Source organism: Capsicum annuum, chromosome 7, assembly GCF_002878395.1.
Source record: "Capsicum annuum cultivar UCD-10X-F1 chromosome 7, UCD10Xv1.1, whole genome shotgun sequence".
Classification (NCBI taxonomy): Eukaryota; Viridiplantae; Streptophyta; class Magnoliopsida; order Solanales; family Solanaceae; genus Capsicum; species Capsicum annuum.
In genome coordinates, this window is record NC_061117.1 from 224,631,470 (window position 1) to 224,650,631 (window position 19,162).

Below are 19,162 nucleotides of genomic sequence, written 5' to 3' on the forward strand. Positions count from 1 at the left end.
CAATCTAATTTTAAGATAATTGTAAGAAGTTGAATATGTTTTAAATTTAAAAAGTAGACGGCAGTTAGCAGCATATTAGGAGTCAAACTCATTTTACATAAATTTTATATTTTTTTTTAAAAGAAAAACTGAATACTGTAAACAATCTGTCAAAATTTGAATTTAATTTTAAAAATGTTAAAAGCAAATTAAAAATAGTACTTAGCAACTAATAACTACCCTAACCATTGTTTGTCCTAGACTACCACGTGGCTTATTTTTGGGATGCCACTTGGCTTAATAGGCTTTATCCTCTCCTTTTAATAATATATAAATTTTATGTAAAATATAAAGGATAACACATGATATGTTCATTATATTAGTTTATAATATTAGATGTTCTTTATAATTATATTGGAGCTATAACAATCAATATCGGAACAAAGGATGTTATTTGTTCAGACCTAGTAAATAAAAATCAATTAAATATCTATAAGTAGTATTTGATTACGAGTTCAATATTATTACATGTTAACTTGAGGTTGTTATTCTTGAATATTCATTTTCCAAAATGAGGTTGTTCTTTCTCTATGAGATAAGATATATTTAAATATTATTCCAACCTCAAGTAAACAGAATTACTCGGATGCTTCTTATATTTAAATATTATTCCAACCTCAAGTAAACAGAATTACTCGGTGCAAGAAGCATCCCGTGTTCAGCAAGGTCGGAGAAGAGCCGTTGTAACACCCCAGCTTAGGAAAGTCCCACATCGACAAAATACAGGAGGGATATTGGGTATATAAGTAAGAAAGTCTTACTCCCTAATGATGCATTTTAAAGTCGTGCGAGCCTGAACCCAGAACGAACAATTTCACTAGTGGGTGGAGGAGTTCAGGGGTACCCCCCGACCTTCAAGGGTCGGGGGTGCCCATCGCGGCCAGGACCTTGGGTCGGGTCGGGTCGTGACAGAATGGTATCATCACCAGGACACATTTTAAAACCGTGCGGGCCTGAGCCCAAAGCGGACAATATCACTAGTGAGTTGGGGAGTTAGAGGGGTCTCTCGGGCCTTCGTGGTTCGGGATGCCCGTTCGACCAGGGCCTCGGCTCGGGTCATGACAGCCGCACACCGAAAGGGTGTAATCTAGTAGACAGCCTAACATGCAGACGAACATCAATTGCTGAATTCACGGCTTGAAAATGTGATGTGAAAACAACTTTACAGTTACTCGGAGGCTACAAAGAATAAGAACATGTGTTATATGTACAACTTGAAGAACAGCAAGGGACTAGTTAGGAGAAAAACATACACAGCGCGAAAATCTCCATTCAAATTCTCATTTCTTTTGTTTGGTTACAACAATGACTTCACTGAACACCATACTGATGTTCTTGTTAATCTGCTACTTCAACATCTTTGTTAATCTACCTCTTCCAAGAACACGAAAATAATAATAATCGAAAACAATTGACAATGAATGGTAAGGAAGCGTACCGACCTAAACTGTTTTACATATGCGCGCGTCTGTGCGTAAAGAATATGCTCTTCACTGTGCTCACCGTTTCACAATCAGGATTCCATGCTTCTGTTTGATGCGGCCGTTATGATAGTCCATAACCAAGTGGGCTAATAAGTTAGTAACTGGCGGAAACTGCAAAGCTTGTGAACCCCAGATTGCAGCAGTTGAGTACAGAACTGCACGTGAAACATATTTTACACGATTCACAGGCTCCGAAATTCAAGTCTTTTAAAGAAAAGCCGAACGGTTCAAACTGTCTGAGCAAATTTAGCAGCCGAGACTTTTCAAAATGCTGCTGAGCTTGTCGATCACGACTGGTGGATCTGCATAAGACCCATCCAAATATATGGGATGATACCCCAATCCTTTCCATTGTGCGATCAGAGCGAAATGGGGCCGCCTATATTCGCTGCTTATAATTTCTAGTATTATCGCTTTTGGTGCTGCAGAAACAATGTGAGTTAGACCTGCTCCATGAGCACCGACAATGACAGAAGCATCTTGGATTGCTCGAACTTGCTCTTTCATGGACATGTGGGCAAATAATCCGTTAATCACATTTAATTTGCACTCCGTGTGGTTCAAAGACCAGCTCTTTACGGAATCAAATACTTCTTGTTCATTGCTGAGCCTAGACTGTACCTTTCCGCCATGACGTGGGTGAGCTAAATAATCCTCACGTCTAACAAAGAGGACATTAGGGCCAGTGACCGTCCTTGGGATGTTCTGTCTATCCACAGGAAATCCAAAGGCTGCTCTGATCATCTCTCCGAACTCGGACAACCGTGCAGTTTTTCTATCATTGGGATTTTGCCACAAATCATGGGCAGAAGCTCCATTACAATCTATGTTTTCTGAAAGTCCCCTAAACAGGGCAGTTTCGTATCCCAACGGCGAGAGGATAGCATGGCGGAAACAAACCGAGCCACTAAAGTTTTTAGCATAAGTGAGGCTTGAAAACAGTGCTCTCCATGTTTCCTCCAGTTGTGTCTGAAGAATTTTTTCGAAACAGAAAAGAGCAAAAACAATTATTCAAAAGAATAACATGAAGAAACTGAATTTGAAGATAATCAAATACCCCTAAGAAACAATCTTGGCGACGTAAAGTTCATCAAGATTACGGTAATAGAGTGAAAGAGCTTGCAACACATGAAAGTATATGCTATGTACATGAGTCCCCTTAAAGTATGCAACAGGAAGCAGTTTTCAACACGGAGGTATAACGTAACAATAAACTGTGCCAGAAATGAAATCATTGCTAACTTTTAACAAAAGCTCTTTTGACCACCAAAGGGACCATTCAAACAAATAGTGACACGTAAATAGGAGTAAGAATGAGCCAATCGCAACAAACTAAGTTCTGGTTAATCACTGTGGACAGTCAAATAGACAGCTGAAACAAAGGGAAACTCAGGAACAAGACTACCAACTTGACACAAGAATCTCAAATGCATTGCCTGCTAGAGGATAATTACCGATTCAACATTCATCCACGACATAGAATGTGGCAGCACGCCATAGTCAACAAAACTTTCAAACGTACCTCACAATGGCCATCTACAAAAACCAAATGTGGCCGACTGGGCAGGCCGGTAACTCTGGATGCTGCATATGCACTATACCAATCAGTAATTGTGTGGAAAAGGTTTGCATACTCAAATCGTGTAATCAAAAGTGTTGGCTCCTCAATCCACTGAAATAAAAATTAGAAAATGACAGCAATGTAAGGCATTGTTTACGGATAGATGGCATGAATAAAAGGAGCTTCCTTACAAGGTTGCTTGAGCACTGACATCTAACAAAGATAAGTTTTTAACAAGCACATAAAGAACTGAAAAATGTTCATCTCAGAAAAAATTCCAAGCAAGAGCAATCTAAAACAGCAAATAGATGACCACTTATCATCATTTTAGAGGGTCGTCGGATTAGCTTATTTTTAAGTGCTTTTCGCTTTTAAGCATCTTTTTATTTTTGGAGGTGTTTGGAAAAGGCCAAAAGTGCTTTTAAGCATTTTTTTATGCTGAAAAAGTACAAAAATAAGCTAAAAGTCGTAAGTTGGGTAATCTTACTTATAAAAAGCCAATCGAAAAACCCCCCATAGTTGGTTACTCTTTCACTACTGGATAAGGTAATGTAACAGCGCTACATCCTTCATGTATTCCTCTCGTTAGTGCACAACAGTTCTTTGGATTTTGATTAAACTTTAAATGATACCACGGTACAACAACAACAACAACAAACCCAGTGTATTCCCACATAGTGAGGTCTGGGGAGGGTAAGATGTACGCAGTCCATACCTCTACCTCTAAAGAAGTAGAAAGGCTGTTTCCGATAGACCCCCGGCTCGAGACACGGAATACTAAACAAATTCATAGTAAAGCATGGAACAAGATGGCATAACATAAATACGACACCCACAAGTAATAGTAAACAGAGAAGTCTCGTGTAGTTCGATTATAGAGGTAAGGTCTACGTTCACTTTACCCTCCCCAGACTCGACCCGACCCGACTTAGTGAGACTAAATTGGGTAAATACGTGTCAAAATGAGTGATAGAAAACACGGTTTAGTGGGTGTAACCATTTTCGCTCATATTGGGGATTGAGGCCTCGAGGGTTAGCTAGCTGGAAGAGAACCCTCACCTTCCACCATGTCGAGAGAAGGTTCAAATCCCATAAGTAGCATGGCGGTGAAGATCTAAAATCAATTGTTCATATTGGAACTTTGAGTAGCACATAAACAAGTGAAAAGTTCCTATCTCTGGCAGGGATTTCCTCCTAGGCATAAGTTGCTCGCTCCTCTAACATAGAAATCATGTTTGGGACACTGTCAAAATCAAGTCGATAGTCCTCAAAATGCAAACAACAACCAGTTGTGCAAGTAAGCTTCAATAGGCATTTACTCAAATTAATGAAGGTTTTCAGGAATAAAGCTGACCAGCTCGGACAGATGCTACCATATTCCGTTTGCAAAATGAAAATAAAGAGATTAAAGGAGAAAATATGGCTTGCTTCTTTTTTTGCTATAGCTAAATCTGTCTACGGTTCACTTCGAGTATCAATCAAACAAAGGAATCAACAGAGTGAAAAGTCAAAATTCAGAAAGTGAAAGGGAAAGCACATAAATTAACTAATTTTCTTTATGTTAGACATCAAAAGTTGTAGGATTCACCTTAGATCACATACACTGACCATTTCTGATTTGCCAACTTAAGGTGGTTAATTTATTAAACTGAGTACTTTTTGAGGTCCATCAATTTGATCTGCTTCTCCCCAGACTGGGGAGTATAAGTTCAGTAATCCATTCATTATCAGATTCAAATCCAAAATTACAATTACACCTACAAATAAACTCTCAAATCTTGACAAAATCCTTAGTAAAACATACCAAAAAGTCCACTTTATCTACAACAACAACATACCCAGTATACTCCGAGAATTGTGCATCTGGGGAGGATAGTCTGTACGCACACCTTACCCCTACCTTGGGAGGTAGAGAGGCTCTTTCCAGTAAATCCTCAGCTCAAGATAAGCATTACAAAGCAATTTGAAAAAAAAAAAAAAAAAAAACGGGAGTGAATAAGCCAAGACAAAATGCAACCATAATCCAAAAGTTAATTAACTGCTGTTATCTGGCATTCTATTAAATGATGCAGATAAACCATATTTATAACACAGATATTCTTTTCTAAAGCAACAATTAGATAAAGACATTCTTCATTAAATACATCAAACAAAGTCCATCATTGTATTCCATATCTACCAACATTCTCAAAGCTAAATAATAACGACAAAGTTAGTCCTCAGGGGGTAGAGTGTATGCTACACGGACCTTACCCCTACCGCAGAAGTAGAGAGACTGTTTCCGATAGACCCCTCAGCTCAACATTCTCAAAGTTCAAATCTTTGATATCAAATCAAACAGAATTTCGAATCTTCTCATTAAATACATCAAACAAGGTCCATTATTGTAGTCCATATCTCCCGACATTCTCAAAGTTCAACAACAACAACAACATACTCAGTGTAATCCCACAAAGTTCGTTCTGAGGAGGGTAGAGTGTAACCTACGCAGACCTTACCCCTACCACAGAGGCCGGGAGACTGTTTCCGATAGACCCTCAGCTCAACACTCTCAAAGTTCAAATTTTTAACATCAAATCTTTATCACAGTGAAATTCATTGGTGCCAATTAAGCCTCAGCTCAAGCAAAAGAAATTCAAAAAAACCCAACAGCGTAGAGAAGAAGCCAAAACAAAATGACCACTTTATCTGATCAAATGAAATGCAACCATAATCCAAAAGTTAATTAACTGCTGTTATACATGGCATTCTCTTAAATGATGCAGATAAACCATATCTATAACACAGATGTATTTTTCTAAAGCAACAATTAGATAAAGACATTCTACATTAAATACATCAAACAAAGTCCATTATTGTATTCCATATCTACCAACATTCTCAAAAGCTCAAATCTTTTAACATCAAATCAAACAAAATCTCATAAATCTAACCTTATCACAGTGAAATTCATTAGCACTAACTAATCGAATCGAATCGATTAATTCCCTCATAGTATGCTTTGAAATTGCACCTTCAGGTAAATACTTATTCAAAAACTCCTCATCAACTAATTTCCCCCCAATTTTTTTTCTTTCATTAACCATTATCTCAAATGCTCCATTTTTGAAATTTGGTAACTCTTCTTCTTCTCCCCTTCCTATTACTTCCTCCAATTTCTCTCCTCCTTTAGACATCCTTATTTTCTCCGAATTCATCCTTATTCCTCCTCCTTCACATATCGAACTCTGCAATGTCTCACTGAAATAACACCTAAACCACCCTCCGACTCCGTATCTGGCGGTGCCGGAAAGGGTGTTTCCGGCGAACTTCCGGTGAGTCTCCGGCGTGGACTTGATAAGATCGATTTTTCGAGTGAACCCATTTCCGAAATACCCTTCGCAAGATCTCCAAGGAACATTACGGTTCTGAGACCAAGGGAGGTAAGAAGGCAAAATTGGCCATGGTTTTGACTGAGGTGGTTTTCCGGCGACGGAGGAATGGGAATTGAGGTGATTTTCCGGCGAGGAAAAGCGGTTTTCCGGCGAAGATTTGTGATCAGGGTGAGAAGAGAAGTAGAAATAGAGAGTGACTGAATTGAGAGCAAAGAGAGATACAAGAATTTTCAGCTTCTTTTTGTTCATTTTTTTTTTTTCTTGTTCGGAGTGTTTCAGGTGGTTGTACTATGATGTTTTTGTATAGTGTGTTTAAGTAAAAGAGATTAGAGATAACTGATTTAGGATTAATTTTAAGATTAATTTATCTTATATTCGATAGAATAAAATTACAGTATAACATATCTTGAATTATTCACGAGAAGGTGGGAGTCGTGTTGGTGGAGGATAAAATGCGGAAAGTGAGGTTGAGATGGCTTGATCATATAATGAGTAGGGGCACGGATGCTCCGGTTCGTAGGTGTGAGAGGTTAATCTTGGATGTGTTAATAGAACTTTATTGAAAGAAAGAAAGGCTAAGGTTTACAATATAATCTGAAAAGCATAAAAACTAACTAAAACAAAAGTAGGCTATATATATACATAGCCAATAACCTAAAGGTCCATAAACTAAAGGCCCAATAACATATGGGCTAACATCACCCCTCAAACTCACAATGCAACAGCAATAAGCATTGAGAGTTTGTCACACAAAAAACGAAATCGAGACGCCGACTGAGCCTTCGTAAAAAGGTCAGCAATCTGCAAAGACGATGGAACAAAAGGAAGCGATATGGTCCCGAGCTGTAAATGATGACGGGTGAAGTGACAATCAATCTCAATGTGCTTCGTACGCTCATGGAAGACAGAATTCTTTGCAATTTGTACCGCACTTTTGTTATCACAATGCAGGGGAGTAGGCATAGAAATGTGAACCCCCATATCTGCAAGAAGCCAACGTAACCAAATAATCTCACATGTAGTCACAGCCATAGCACGATACTCAGCCTCCGTGGAAGATCTAGAGACAACATCTTGTTTCTTGCTCTTCCACGAGATTAAAGAGTCTCCAAGAAACACACAAAAACCAGTGGTGGATTTACGATCATTGCGATCTCCATCCCAATCAGCATCACTATAGGCTCGCAACTCGAGAGATGACGTCGAGGGAAACAAGAGATTCTGAAACTGAGTGCCACGAAGATACCTTAGAATACGAAGTACAGCTCCCCAGTGAACAGAAGTAGGAGCAGTAACAAACTGGCTAACAACATGAACTGCATGTGCTATATCTGGACGAGTAACCGTAAGATAAACCAAACTACCCACAATAGTCCGATAAAGACTCGGATCTGATAATGGAACACCATCACTAGGAGAGTAACGTGCATTGGTTTCAAGGGGAGTATCTACAGTCCTGTTGTCAGAAAGACGCGCCCGTGTAAACAAGTCAGATATATACTTAGTCTGAGAAAGAAGATACCCTTTCTTAGACTGAGCCACCTCAATACCCAGAAAATAACGCAGCAAGCCCAAGTCCTTCATTGCAAATCGATGAGCCAAATCATGCTTCAATAACTCAATACCACTATGATCATCACCAGTAATAATCATATCATCTACATATAAGGACAATAGAATTCGCCCTGCACTTGTACATCTAACAAACAATGCTGAATCATGGTTACTCGGGACAAATCCAAGGGAAGTAATAACAGTGGAGAATTTCTCAAACCAAGCACGAGGGGCTTGTTTGAGACCGTATAAAGCTTTTCGAAGCCGACAAACTTCACCTGGCTGGTGGTCAATACCTGGGGGAGGAGTCATATAAACTTCCTCGTGGAGATCACCATTCAGAAAAGCATTCTTGACATCCATCTGAAATATCTTCCACTGTCGAACGGATGCAACAGCAATCATAGTGCGAACAGTCGTCATCTTTGCTACGGGGAAAAAAGTCTCCTCATAATCCATACCATATTGTTGTGAGTACCCTTTTGCCACAAGTCTTGCCTTGTATCGCTCAACAGACCCATCAGATTTTGTTTTTATCTTATACACCCATCGACAACCAATCGCATGCTTACCAGGTGGGAGAGTAACCAAATCCCATGTATGTGTATGATGAAGAGCAGCAAGTTCCTCAGCCATAGCATTCTGCCAAAGAGGATCAGACACAGCCTCTCTATACGACTCAGGTTCAGACAAATGATGTATGTTTGCAATAAAGGAAGCAAATGAGGCTGAATATGTAGAATAGGAAAAATCTGGCAGTTTGGTGGACTTACAAGGTCGAGTAGACCTCCTCAGAGGTGGTGGGTCTCCAGTCTCAACAGTCGAAGGAGCAGACTCAAGCACAGGCGAGGCTGAAGCACTATCAGGTGGCACACCAGAAGGCATGGATGGATCCGGAACTGGAACCTCTATGTCAACCCCAAAGGGATCAATAAGCCGAATATCTGACTTTGTCACATCATGGGTTTTAGCTGGAATGGAATAAAAAGGAATATGTTCCAAAAAAGTGACATGTCGTGAAACATATAATTTCTGACTTACAGGATCATAGCAACGATATCCTTTTTGTCCAATACCATACCCCAAAAACACACATATAGCTGATTTTGACCCTAACTTATTTCGTTCAACATGAGGACGAAGAACAAAGCAAGTACATCCAAAAACTCGTAATGCAGAATAATTCGGCGGGTGACCATATAGTTTCTCAAACGGAGACATCCCTGAAGTCAATGCAGTAGGAATACGATTAATCACATATACAGCAGTTAGGACTGCTTCTTCCCAAAAAATACTAGGAACCTCTGCAGACAAAAGTAAAGAGCGTGCTGTCTCAACAATATGACGATGTTTTCTTTCTGCCAGACCGTTCTGCTCAGGAGTGTCGGTACACGATGACTGGTGTATGGTACCATCAGAGGCAAGTAACTGAGTGAAGTCATTAGAGGTATATTCACCCCCTAAGTCACACCTGAAACACTTTATCACAGCCGAATGTTGTGTTTTAACAAGGGCTCTAAAGTTGTTGTAAATGCCAAAGAAATCAGATCTGCGTTTCATAAGATACACCCAGGTATAACGAGTATAGTCATCTATAAACGAAACATAATAGGTCGATCCACCCTTAGTGGATACTGGCGCTGGTCCCCATACATCAGAATGAATAATATCAAAAGGAGCAACAGAATAAGACACACTTTTATTAAACGGTAAGGCAGAAAATTTTGCCTGTTTACAACCACTACAATCTGAAATATCACTAGTGTTCACATGACCCAAAGCACCACTAGAGACCAAAAAACGTAAACGTGAAACTGACACATGTCCTAATCTGGAATGCCAAAGATAAAACTGAGAAGACAAAGGACTCAAACGAAAAGAAGATAAATCTATGCTAGAGGCAGCAACTGCAGACACTTTGAGATTCTCCAAGACATAGAGTTCCCCCAACCTATGGCCGGTCCCAATCACCCTCTGAGTGTGTTGGTCCTGTATAACACAAACAGAATCAGAAAAAAACACCCAATTACCAGCCTTACACAACTGACTGACCGAAACAAGATTTAAAGCAAGTTTGGGAATGTAATAAACATCAGAGAGGACAATGTGAGGGGTAGTAACAGAACCAACACCCTCGACTGACATAGGTACAGCACTCGCGGACATAACAGAGATTGGTGAAATGGGTGACAAAGAACCAAACGATGACAAATGAGGGGACATGTGATGAGACGCACCAGAATCCAATATCCACAAGGAGGAAGGAATACCTGAGGTACTAGAAGAAACTGAACCCGAATGAGACATAGATGCTGACATGGCCGTAGGATTAGAAACGAAGAACTGTCTGAACTGTTCGAAAACCTGGGGATCCAACGCAGAAGGTGGCATAGTGCTAACAGACTCAACATCTACAGATGGTGCAGCAGCAGCGAACTGTGGAGGACGAGATGACCATGGAGGAGCACCAGAGGAGCGTGACGGAGACTTTTGCTGCCCATATTTCTGTTGCTGCCCAGATTGAGGCTGTTTGACCTTGTTAAGTAACAACGGACACTGAGCCTTCCAATGATTTTTCTGTTTGCAGAATGCACACTCATCAAATGCAACGTTAGGAGATTGTCGAGTCTGAGTACGTGGTGGCCTAGACTGATCAGTTGAAGCAGCAAACACGACAGGAGTAGTAGTTACTTTAGACCCTTTATCCACTTGAGACTTGATACGAGTCTCCTCTGCAATCAGTTCATAAACCACAGAATCAACAGTAGGGAGGGGAGATCGATGAAGGATTGTTCCACGTAGGCCCTCAAAGTCAGAACGTAGTGCCATCAAAAACTGAACCAAGCGTTGCTCTTCTCGTCTAGCAATGTACGGCCCAAAACCTTTTAACTCTGCAGATTCAGTAAGTGCCAATTGATCCCACAAATCCGACATGGCAGCATAAAAATCTTGAATACTGAGATCATGCTGTTGAAGAGCACGGATATCATACTCCAACTGGTACTGCTTAGCAAAATTAGACTGAGTGTACAGTCTTTCCAAATGATCCCAGACCTCCTTTGCTGTGTCATACTTAGCCAATTGCATACCAATTGACTGAGTTACAGAATTGTTGATCCAAGTGATAATCTTGGAGTTATTAGTTTCCCATAAGTCCACCAACAAATCAAAATTTTCAGTTTTATCATCGATAGGTCTTAGTTTTACTCCAGTGATATAACCCCACATATTCTTCCCACGAAGAAAATTCTTCATGACATAACTCCAATAGGCATAGTTCTTACCATCTAATTGAGTACTAATGGATTGGAGAGAATCATCCTTTCCAGTCATTGTAAACACAGCAACACACAAACAATTCAAAAAAACAAAAAGATGCAAAACCCTAGGTTGAACAATTCCGAACGAACAACAATGGCAGCAAGCAAAAGAACGAAAGACGAACAATACCAGACAGCAAACGAATACAGCAGCACCTCAAAAATTCGGGGCTCCGCCCCGAACCCCGGACGGGGGCGCGCTGCCCCCCGTACCCCCCAGCGAACTCACCGCGGAGTTCGATCCGCGCAGTAGGTGCCTGCTACAAAATCTTCAACCAACAAATCAAAGGACATGGATCAAACTAGCTTTGATACCATGTTAATAAAACTTTATTGAAAGAAAGAAAGGCTAAGGTTTACAATATAATCTGAAAAGCATAAAAACTAACTAAAACAAAAGTAGGCTATATATATACATAGCCAATAACCTAAAGGTCCATAAACTAAAGGCCCAATAACATATGGGCTAACAGGATGGTTTCAAGCGGAGTAGGGGTAGATAGAAGAGATACTGGAGGGAAGTGATTAAATGTGATTTGGAGCAATTACAGGTAACTGAGAACATGACCCTGGATAGGAAGATACGAAGGAAAAATATTAGGGTAGAGGGGTAGGGTAGGTGGATGAGCCATAGTCGGTAGGTAGGAGGGTTTCGGTGTCCTTTAATTGGTAATGTATAATTTTTTATGAATGTCGTACCTATGTTTTTATCGTATTCCATACCTTTGATGTTTTATATACTATTCTTTGTCTTGAGTCGGGGGTTTATCGGAAACAGCCTCTCCTCTTCTTTAGAGATAGTGGTATGAATTACGTACACTCTATCCTCCCCAGACCCCACGATGTAGAAATATACTGTGTTTGTTGTTGTTGTTGTAATTTATCTTGAATTAGTAATCTTAATATTGCAGTGTAATTTTTATTTATATTAAGACCATCTCCAATTACTTTCTATTTTTTATCCTTCAAACATAAAAAGATTTTATATTTGAAAAACACCACTCAAATCCATAATCCTACTTCCCAAATCTCACTTTAAAAAAAAAAATCTTTTTTTAATATCATATTAATATCTTTATTTTATTAATATCTTTTTATTTCATAACTTAAATCTTTCCTTTCTTTTAAGTTATGACCTGCGAGATCCTTGTGCTTTGTTGAGTTTTATGAAAATGTGATTTTTATACCTTTTGACTATTAATCAAGTTTATATATCATTTACAAAAATGAATTGTATAAAATATGTAGACGCACATGCAGAACGTAAAATTATAATTTTATTTAGAAAAAAAGATATTAAAAGAAAAAAAAAAACTTCCTCGTCATCCTCTATTTTCACCATCAATCCATTGTTGTTGTGGCGTTCCCTCCTCCTCTTCCACCTTCACCAACATCTCAGAAATAATTCCTCAAAAGTAGTTATTAGCAAGAAAAGAATAAACATAATAAAAGAAGTTTAAAAATTTAATTTTAATTATATAAAAGTATCTAAATAAAATTCTACGAAATACATAAATCGAAATGACACCTTCACCAACATCTCAGAAATAATTCCTCAAAAGTAGTTATTAGCAAGAAAAGAATAAACATAATAAAAGAAGTTTAAAAATTTAATTTTAATTATATAAAAGTATCTAAATAAAATTCTACGAAATACATAAATCGAAATGACAAACGAAAACAATTACAAGAATTTCTCTAAATTATTCTACCTAATGTATATTTACATTAATTTGTTGAATAAAGATAAAGGAAATTTTGTCTTACTTTATTTATTCACCCCACTCCCTAGAAAATGCCTAGTTTCCATTTAATCAAAGTCAATATTGACATTTCACCATTTTGTCCAATTCTCAAGTTGCATGTGGTGGGATTGTGACTATACAAAATGAGGTAAATTAATTAATGATAATATCTGACCATGCTATTACAATTTCCCACCACCTAAGTTTTGCCAAACTTATAAAGACCAAAATTATATTAAAAATAATTGATGAGGAGTTTTTGAATAAATGTTCCCACTAATTAAAGTGGTGTTATATAAAGTGTAAATAACTCATATTACCTTTACTTTGCCACGTTATGTTCCATTATTCTTTTGTCACAATAACATAAATATATATACACCTTAACGTATTATATTTATACCTATTCTCATCTTTACAAAATATGTATCTTTACTGGATGTATCGAGAGTTAATTATATATCTCGATGGATTTAAAATTTTAAAAAATATATCGAGAGCCAATTATATATCTCTACCAGAAAAAAATATATCTTCATTGTATGTATCGAGAGCTAATTGTGTATCTCGCCAGACCTAAAATCTGAATTTTAATAATTATGTAAAATATCAAAACTTTTTATAATTAAGCTTCAAACTATCGAAAATTTATACCATTTCTTTTTCCGGTTGAGTAGGCCTCACTACAAGGTAAAACAATATTTGTGATGGAACAGTCCATCATAAAATTCAATCTTTGATGTGATGGAAGAATAAAATCAGCATAAATTCATCTCAATTCTATGATGGACTTGATTGTCATAAATATTCATTTACAAATTTATGCTTAGCTTGTCATAAATATTCGTCCAGGCATATTTGATATTTCGATTAATTCAACTGAATACACGTCACTTTCTACTAGCAATAGATATCAGATAACTCTATCCACTAACATTTAAACAATGGATTGAATCTCAAGTGACTAAAACTTCGAATTTAGAGCAAAAAGATGTCGTGGTGAGTTATTCCTGTTTATTTGAACTATTATAAAGTATAAACTATATTATTTCATATTTGAGGTGGTAGAAATAGCATGTACAAATTAATTTGTACACGATAAATTCTACTCGTAATAAAGAGTTATATATACACCCTCATAAATTCTTGGATTTATATCAAAAAACAAGCAAATACTAATGTATTAAGCCATAATTTTAACATTCAAATTGATTTAATTAACTTAATTTTATTCAAAATGTACATGGAAACAAGGAAAAGATAACAACAACAAAAGAATTAACAATAAAAATACTCTTCATATGCATATGCTACATATGATGTACAACACTTTTCATCCACAAAGACCTTAAGCGACGAGAATCTGAATTAATTGAATCCCCTTTCATCCAGAAAGACCTTAAGCGAAGAGAATCTGAATTAATCGAATCACTTTTCATCCAGAAAGAACTTAAGCGACGAGAATCTGAATTAATCCACATTCAATAACCAAGCTTAACTCTAGCTTGAGATCTCCAATGCCTAGCTTTCTCAAAACCATTAGTACAATTCTCAAAATCCTCAATAGTTTGATCAATTTCTTGTTGAGTATTCATCACAAAAGGTCCCAATTGTGCTATTGGTTCACCCAATGGCTCTCCACCAACTAATATAAACCTTAGTATTTTTGTCCCTTTGTTACATGCCACAAGTCCATCACCAAATCCAGTTAAAAGTAACAAATTATGTGAAGGTATAGGTAAATTTGTTCTTGAATCTTGGCCAAATATTCCTTCACCTTCTAAAATATATACAAATGAATTATATGATTTTGGAATTGGTTGTTGAATTTGGGATCCTGGTTTTAATGTAAAGTCTAAATACATTGTTGGTGTTTTCGTTTGTATAGTTGATTTTATTCCTAGGGCTTCTCCTGCTATAACTCTCACTTTTACTCCATCTTTTGTTGCTTCTGCTATATTGGCACTTGATATTTCTTGATATCTTGGTTGTATCCTGTTATAAACCATTGAGATATTAAGATTAGTATTTGTAATTAAGAAAATGTTGTGTTAATATCACAAATGAGAAATTAAAAAAAAAATCATAGTGTGATTGTCAAAAACCTAGTTCAAGATTAAATATCTTGGTATATACTATCGAGGGTTGTGGTGCAGTAGATAAGATTATTTTTAATTAGAGGTTATGGATTTAAGCTTGAAAATTGAAGGAAAAAAAATCGTAGTAGAGACTATTTTCCTCTTTAGTGAGATGTAAAAATATGACATTTAGTTTGAATATAACTCAACTCCAGAAGCTAATTCATGAAGGGTGAAATTATTCAGGTCGATATAAACAGACCACTAGTTTATTTCCCACTTTAACCTACTTTAACAAAACTAAGTATTTGACACCAGGTGAAACAACAACATACTCGATGTATTCCCATAAAGTGGTGTCCGGGAGGTGGGGGTGGTAAAGTATACGCAATCCATACTGCTACTTCACATGAAGTAAAGAGTCTGTTTTCGATAGATTTTTGGCTCAGGACAGATATAAGTATAACAAACAAAAGACATAAAGCTTGTTTGAATTGGTTTATTTTAGGTGCTTTTAAGCCAAGATTTAAACACTTTGGGAGTGTTTGGGTAAATTAAAAAGATGTTTATAAGCCCTTGATTTTAAGTTAAAATACTGAAAATAAGCCAGAAGCCTTCTAACTACTTATGGCTTTTGGCTTTCAAAAGCCCACCCAAACGGGCACATAAAAGCAAACAACAAAAAGGGATATCATACCGCTAGATAACAAAGGAAACAAGACACTGACAAGGTAATACTATAAACTAGCTATTCGAAATCATAAACATCACGAAAAAACCACGAACAAGAGACTACAGTCACAAATACAAACAAAACACTCTTCCCTACTGTTACCGGGCGAAAAAACCAAAAAGAAAAAAAAAAGACAAAAATCATTCACTTACATTTTGTGTTTGGAAGAGAGGTTAATCCACAATTGTAAACCTTTTTGAGTTCCCTCAGCAGCAGGCATTTCTGAATGAACCACTCCTCTTCCTGCTGTCATCCATTGTAAATCACCTGCTCCTATTGTGCCTTTGTGTCCCTCAAAATCTTCATGTGTTACAGCTCCCTATTATACAAATTAAAAATAAAATATTAAAAAGTTGTTTACCTATGTCATTGTCAACATCATATGATAATGTATATTAATTATGTGTGCTTGAATTCATCAGTTTTATGCTGTGATGATATGAAAAACATACTTATATGACACTTCTCAAAATAATTACTAGGCATAATACATAAATATGTCATGACTTTTAACCTGACTTGATCAACTTGCATCTATGCCCTCCAACTTTATGTATGCACAAGTAAACACTTAAATTTGTATAAAGTTGAATATATATAGATAGGTACGTCCTATGTGGCGTCCAACATTGCCAACTCGTGTCCTACGCGGCATTGTCTACTTGGAGACCATAAATGCGATCTGATGTCAAATTAAAAGAGCATGTTTACGTATTATGCCTGATTACTACTACTTGATATAAGTAATTACTTGATAAGTGACATGATTATGTAGAATTTTTGTGCAACCTTATTATATGAGATAGACCTCACTAATATAGAGATAAGCTTTATAATTTATATGTCATATATGCCACTAATCATAATTATCCTAAACAAATAGTAGTAATATATATATATATGTGTGTGTGTTGCTTTCTTCTAAGTTAGACCAATCACATTTATTCAACTACTCCTTTCATTTTCTGAAACGTGGAAATTAATTTAGTCCTATTTTACGTTTATTTGAGCAGCCATTGACCATGTACCATGTGAAAAGAAACTATTATTACTAATTGGATAAAATAAAATAATATTCTTTCCACTGCCATTTTTATTTTGATCGTGAATTCGGATATAAAAATTTTTAAAAATAAATTATATAAAAAATATACAGGAGGATGAAGCTGTGACGAAATGAAAATAAAAAATACCTGCAACATGTAGGTGACAGTTTCAAAGCCTGTAAAATTCAGGAAAAAAAATTAGTGATGAGAATAAAAAAAAACATTTGCATACTTTAGATGAGTAATATAAGCAGAACAAATTAAAATTAATAGAATGCTAATTTACTACCTCTATGTGGATGATCAGGAAAACCAGCTGGAGCAGAAACTGTAATTAATTTTAATTAGACAAAAACAAAATAAGAAAATATTTTAGGCGATTAAATAACATATATATATGGATTAAACTAAAATGTCAAATGATTAAGTTATTAATTAAACATACCTGAGAATTCATCCAAAACAAGAAATGGATCAAAGTATCTCAACTCAAACCTAAAAGAGAAAATAGAAGAAATGCTAATTAGTAAATATTACTGTACAAAATTCCAACACAATACATTGTTTATCGAGTTCAACTGAATCTAATATTGTCGACCAAATAACTTTTAATTTGTAACAAAAGTTACTTGTTGAAAGCACACGATAAAAATAGCTCATCGTTATGGGGTTTCTGATAGTAAATCATGAGTTTAACGATAAAAATTTAAATATAAAACGTATCAAGTTTAAGTTCTGAATTTGTTGAGATGAAAATCATATTCCATCATACAACAACATATATACGCGTTAGAATGTATGCAGACTGTTCCTCTACCTCATAGATAATAGAGAGAACATTTCTGATAGACCCTCGACTAAAACTACTACAACAACAACGTACCCAGTGTATGTAACCTTAAAAGTAGGGAGTAGGAATGGTAGAATGTACGCCTCACAGATAATAGAGAAAACGTTTCTGATAGACCCTCTGCTAAAACTACAACAGCAACAACATATATACCTAGTGTACTCCCACATAGTGAGGTCTGGGGAGGGTGAAATGTATGCAGTCCATACCACTATCTCCGAGGAAGTAGAGAGACTGTTTCTGATAGACCCTCAACTAAAACTACAACGACAACAACATAATACCCAGTGTATATATGTAACCTTACAAAGTAGGGAGTAGAAGTGTAGAATGTACGCAGATAATTCTCTACACCTCACAGATAATAGGGAGAACGTTTCTGTTAGACCTTCGACTAAAACTATTTAAGAAAAGAAGAAGTGGATATATATATATACCTTCCAATGCTTCTTCTAACAACAGCACCAAGTCCTTCTTGTTGAGGCCTTGCCAAAAACTTTCTGACAATAGAACGAGGTTCTCTTACAACTGACATTATATTTTCTTATTTTCTGTTTTGTCTGAAGTTTTCAGAAGTATTGATCAGCAAATTAGAGATTTTTTTTGTCTTTTTGTTTTGTAGTAGTATTTGTGAGGTTAATTTGTATAGCAATTTATAAGGTGCTTGTCATATTATATATAGACTTGTCTGTGTGTGTATGAAATTGGATATTAAAAGTCAAATTATATGAAAGGAAGAGGGAGTTTCCTTGAGATGCAGGCACCTTTTTGTTTCTTTTTTATTATTATATTATATTGTTTTTTTCTTTTTTATATTTACTTCTCACGTCAGCATAGCGTTTTCATGATGCATCTCACAATTCTTTTTTAACAGAAATTTTAGCTAATTCTTTCTGGGATGGTAAGTATTAAACAAATAATGTTTTTTTCGTCTTTTACAATGTATGGTTTAAATATCTATATTAAGTAAATTAAAAAAAATTACGAAAAGCTATAAAGTTTAACTTAAAATTTCATATTTATATAATTATAAACAACAACAAACTCACAGTGTATTTACACATAATGGGGTCTGGAGGGTAAAATGTATGGAGTCCATACCACTACCTCCGAAAAAGTAGAAATTGTGTTTCCGATAAACCCCCTGTTCAAGATAAAGGACAGTAAATAAAGTAATAATAAAACATGAAATAAAATGGAATAACAAAAATAAGACACCCACCACACTCAGACCCTCTAACTAAAAGCTTCAACCTATGGACACAAACCTAAAACTACTAGCCGACTACACCAAAGATCTCCAAACTACTGGCTATGACTCAACCACACTCAACCACACGCACTGGCACTCTAACCTAGTTCGCATTCTCCGTACCTT

The 19,162-nt window shown here is 36.4% G+C and overlaps 2 protein-coding genes across 2 annotated transcripts; both read right to left on the reverse strand.

Moving 5' to 3' along the window:
- Positions 1–1,275: 1,275 nt before the first annotated feature.
- LOC107878772 (beta-1,2-xylosyltransferase) lies at positions 1,276–6,807 on the reverse strand. The gene is made up of 3 exons (XM_016725890.2): positions 6,018–6,807; positions 3,046–3,195; positions 1,276–2,492 (listed from the first exon to the last, which is right to left on the reverse strand). Exons 1-3 carry the CDS (start codon positions 6,705–6,707, stop codon positions 1,770–1,772), a joined length of 1,563 nt encoding a protein of 520 aa, XP_016581376.2. The 5' UTR covers positions 6,708–6,807; the 3' UTR covers positions 1,276–1,769.
- Positions 6,808–14,285: 7,478 nt separating this feature from the next.
- Positions 14,286–18,447, reverse strand: LOC107878773 (pirin-like protein At1g50590). The gene is made up of 6 exons (XM_016725891.2): positions 18,222–18,447; positions 17,380–17,429; positions 17,224–17,262; positions 17,082–17,110; positions 16,041–16,207; positions 14,286–15,072 (listed from the first exon to the last, which is right to left on the reverse strand). Exons 1-6 carry the CDS (start codon positions 18,317–18,319, stop codon positions 14,559–14,561), a joined length of 897 nt encoding a protein of 298 aa, XP_016581377.2. The 5' UTR covers positions 18,320–18,447; the 3' UTR covers positions 14,286–14,558.
- Positions 18,448–19,162: the final 715 nt, after the last annotated feature.

Coding starts and splice junctions, on each gene's coding strand:
- LOC107878772 (XM_016725890.2), bottom strand. CDS start 6,707: ATGAACAAAAAGAAGCTGAAAATTCTTGTATCTCTCTTTGCTCTCAAT. Junction 3,196..6,017: donor ATGAATTTCACTGTGATAAG/GTTAGATTTATG, acceptor TTTTTATTTCAG/TGGATTGAGGAGCCAACACT. Junction 2,493..3,045: donor TTGTAGATGGCCATTGTGAG/GTACGTTTGAAA, acceptor AAAATTCTTCAG/ACACAACTGGAGGAAACATG.
- LOC107878773 (XM_016725891.2), bottom strand. CDS start 18,319: ATGTCAGTTGTAAGAGAACCTCGTTCTATTGTCAGAAAGTTTTTGGCA. Junction 17,430..18,221: donor GTTAGAAGAAGCATTGGAAG/GTATATATATAT, acceptor TTTCTCTTTTAG/GTTTGAGTTGAGATACTTTG. Junction 15,073..16,040: donor CTCTCTTCCAAACACAAAAT/GTAAGTGAATGA, acceptor GGTTTATAACAG/GATACAACCAAGATATCAAG.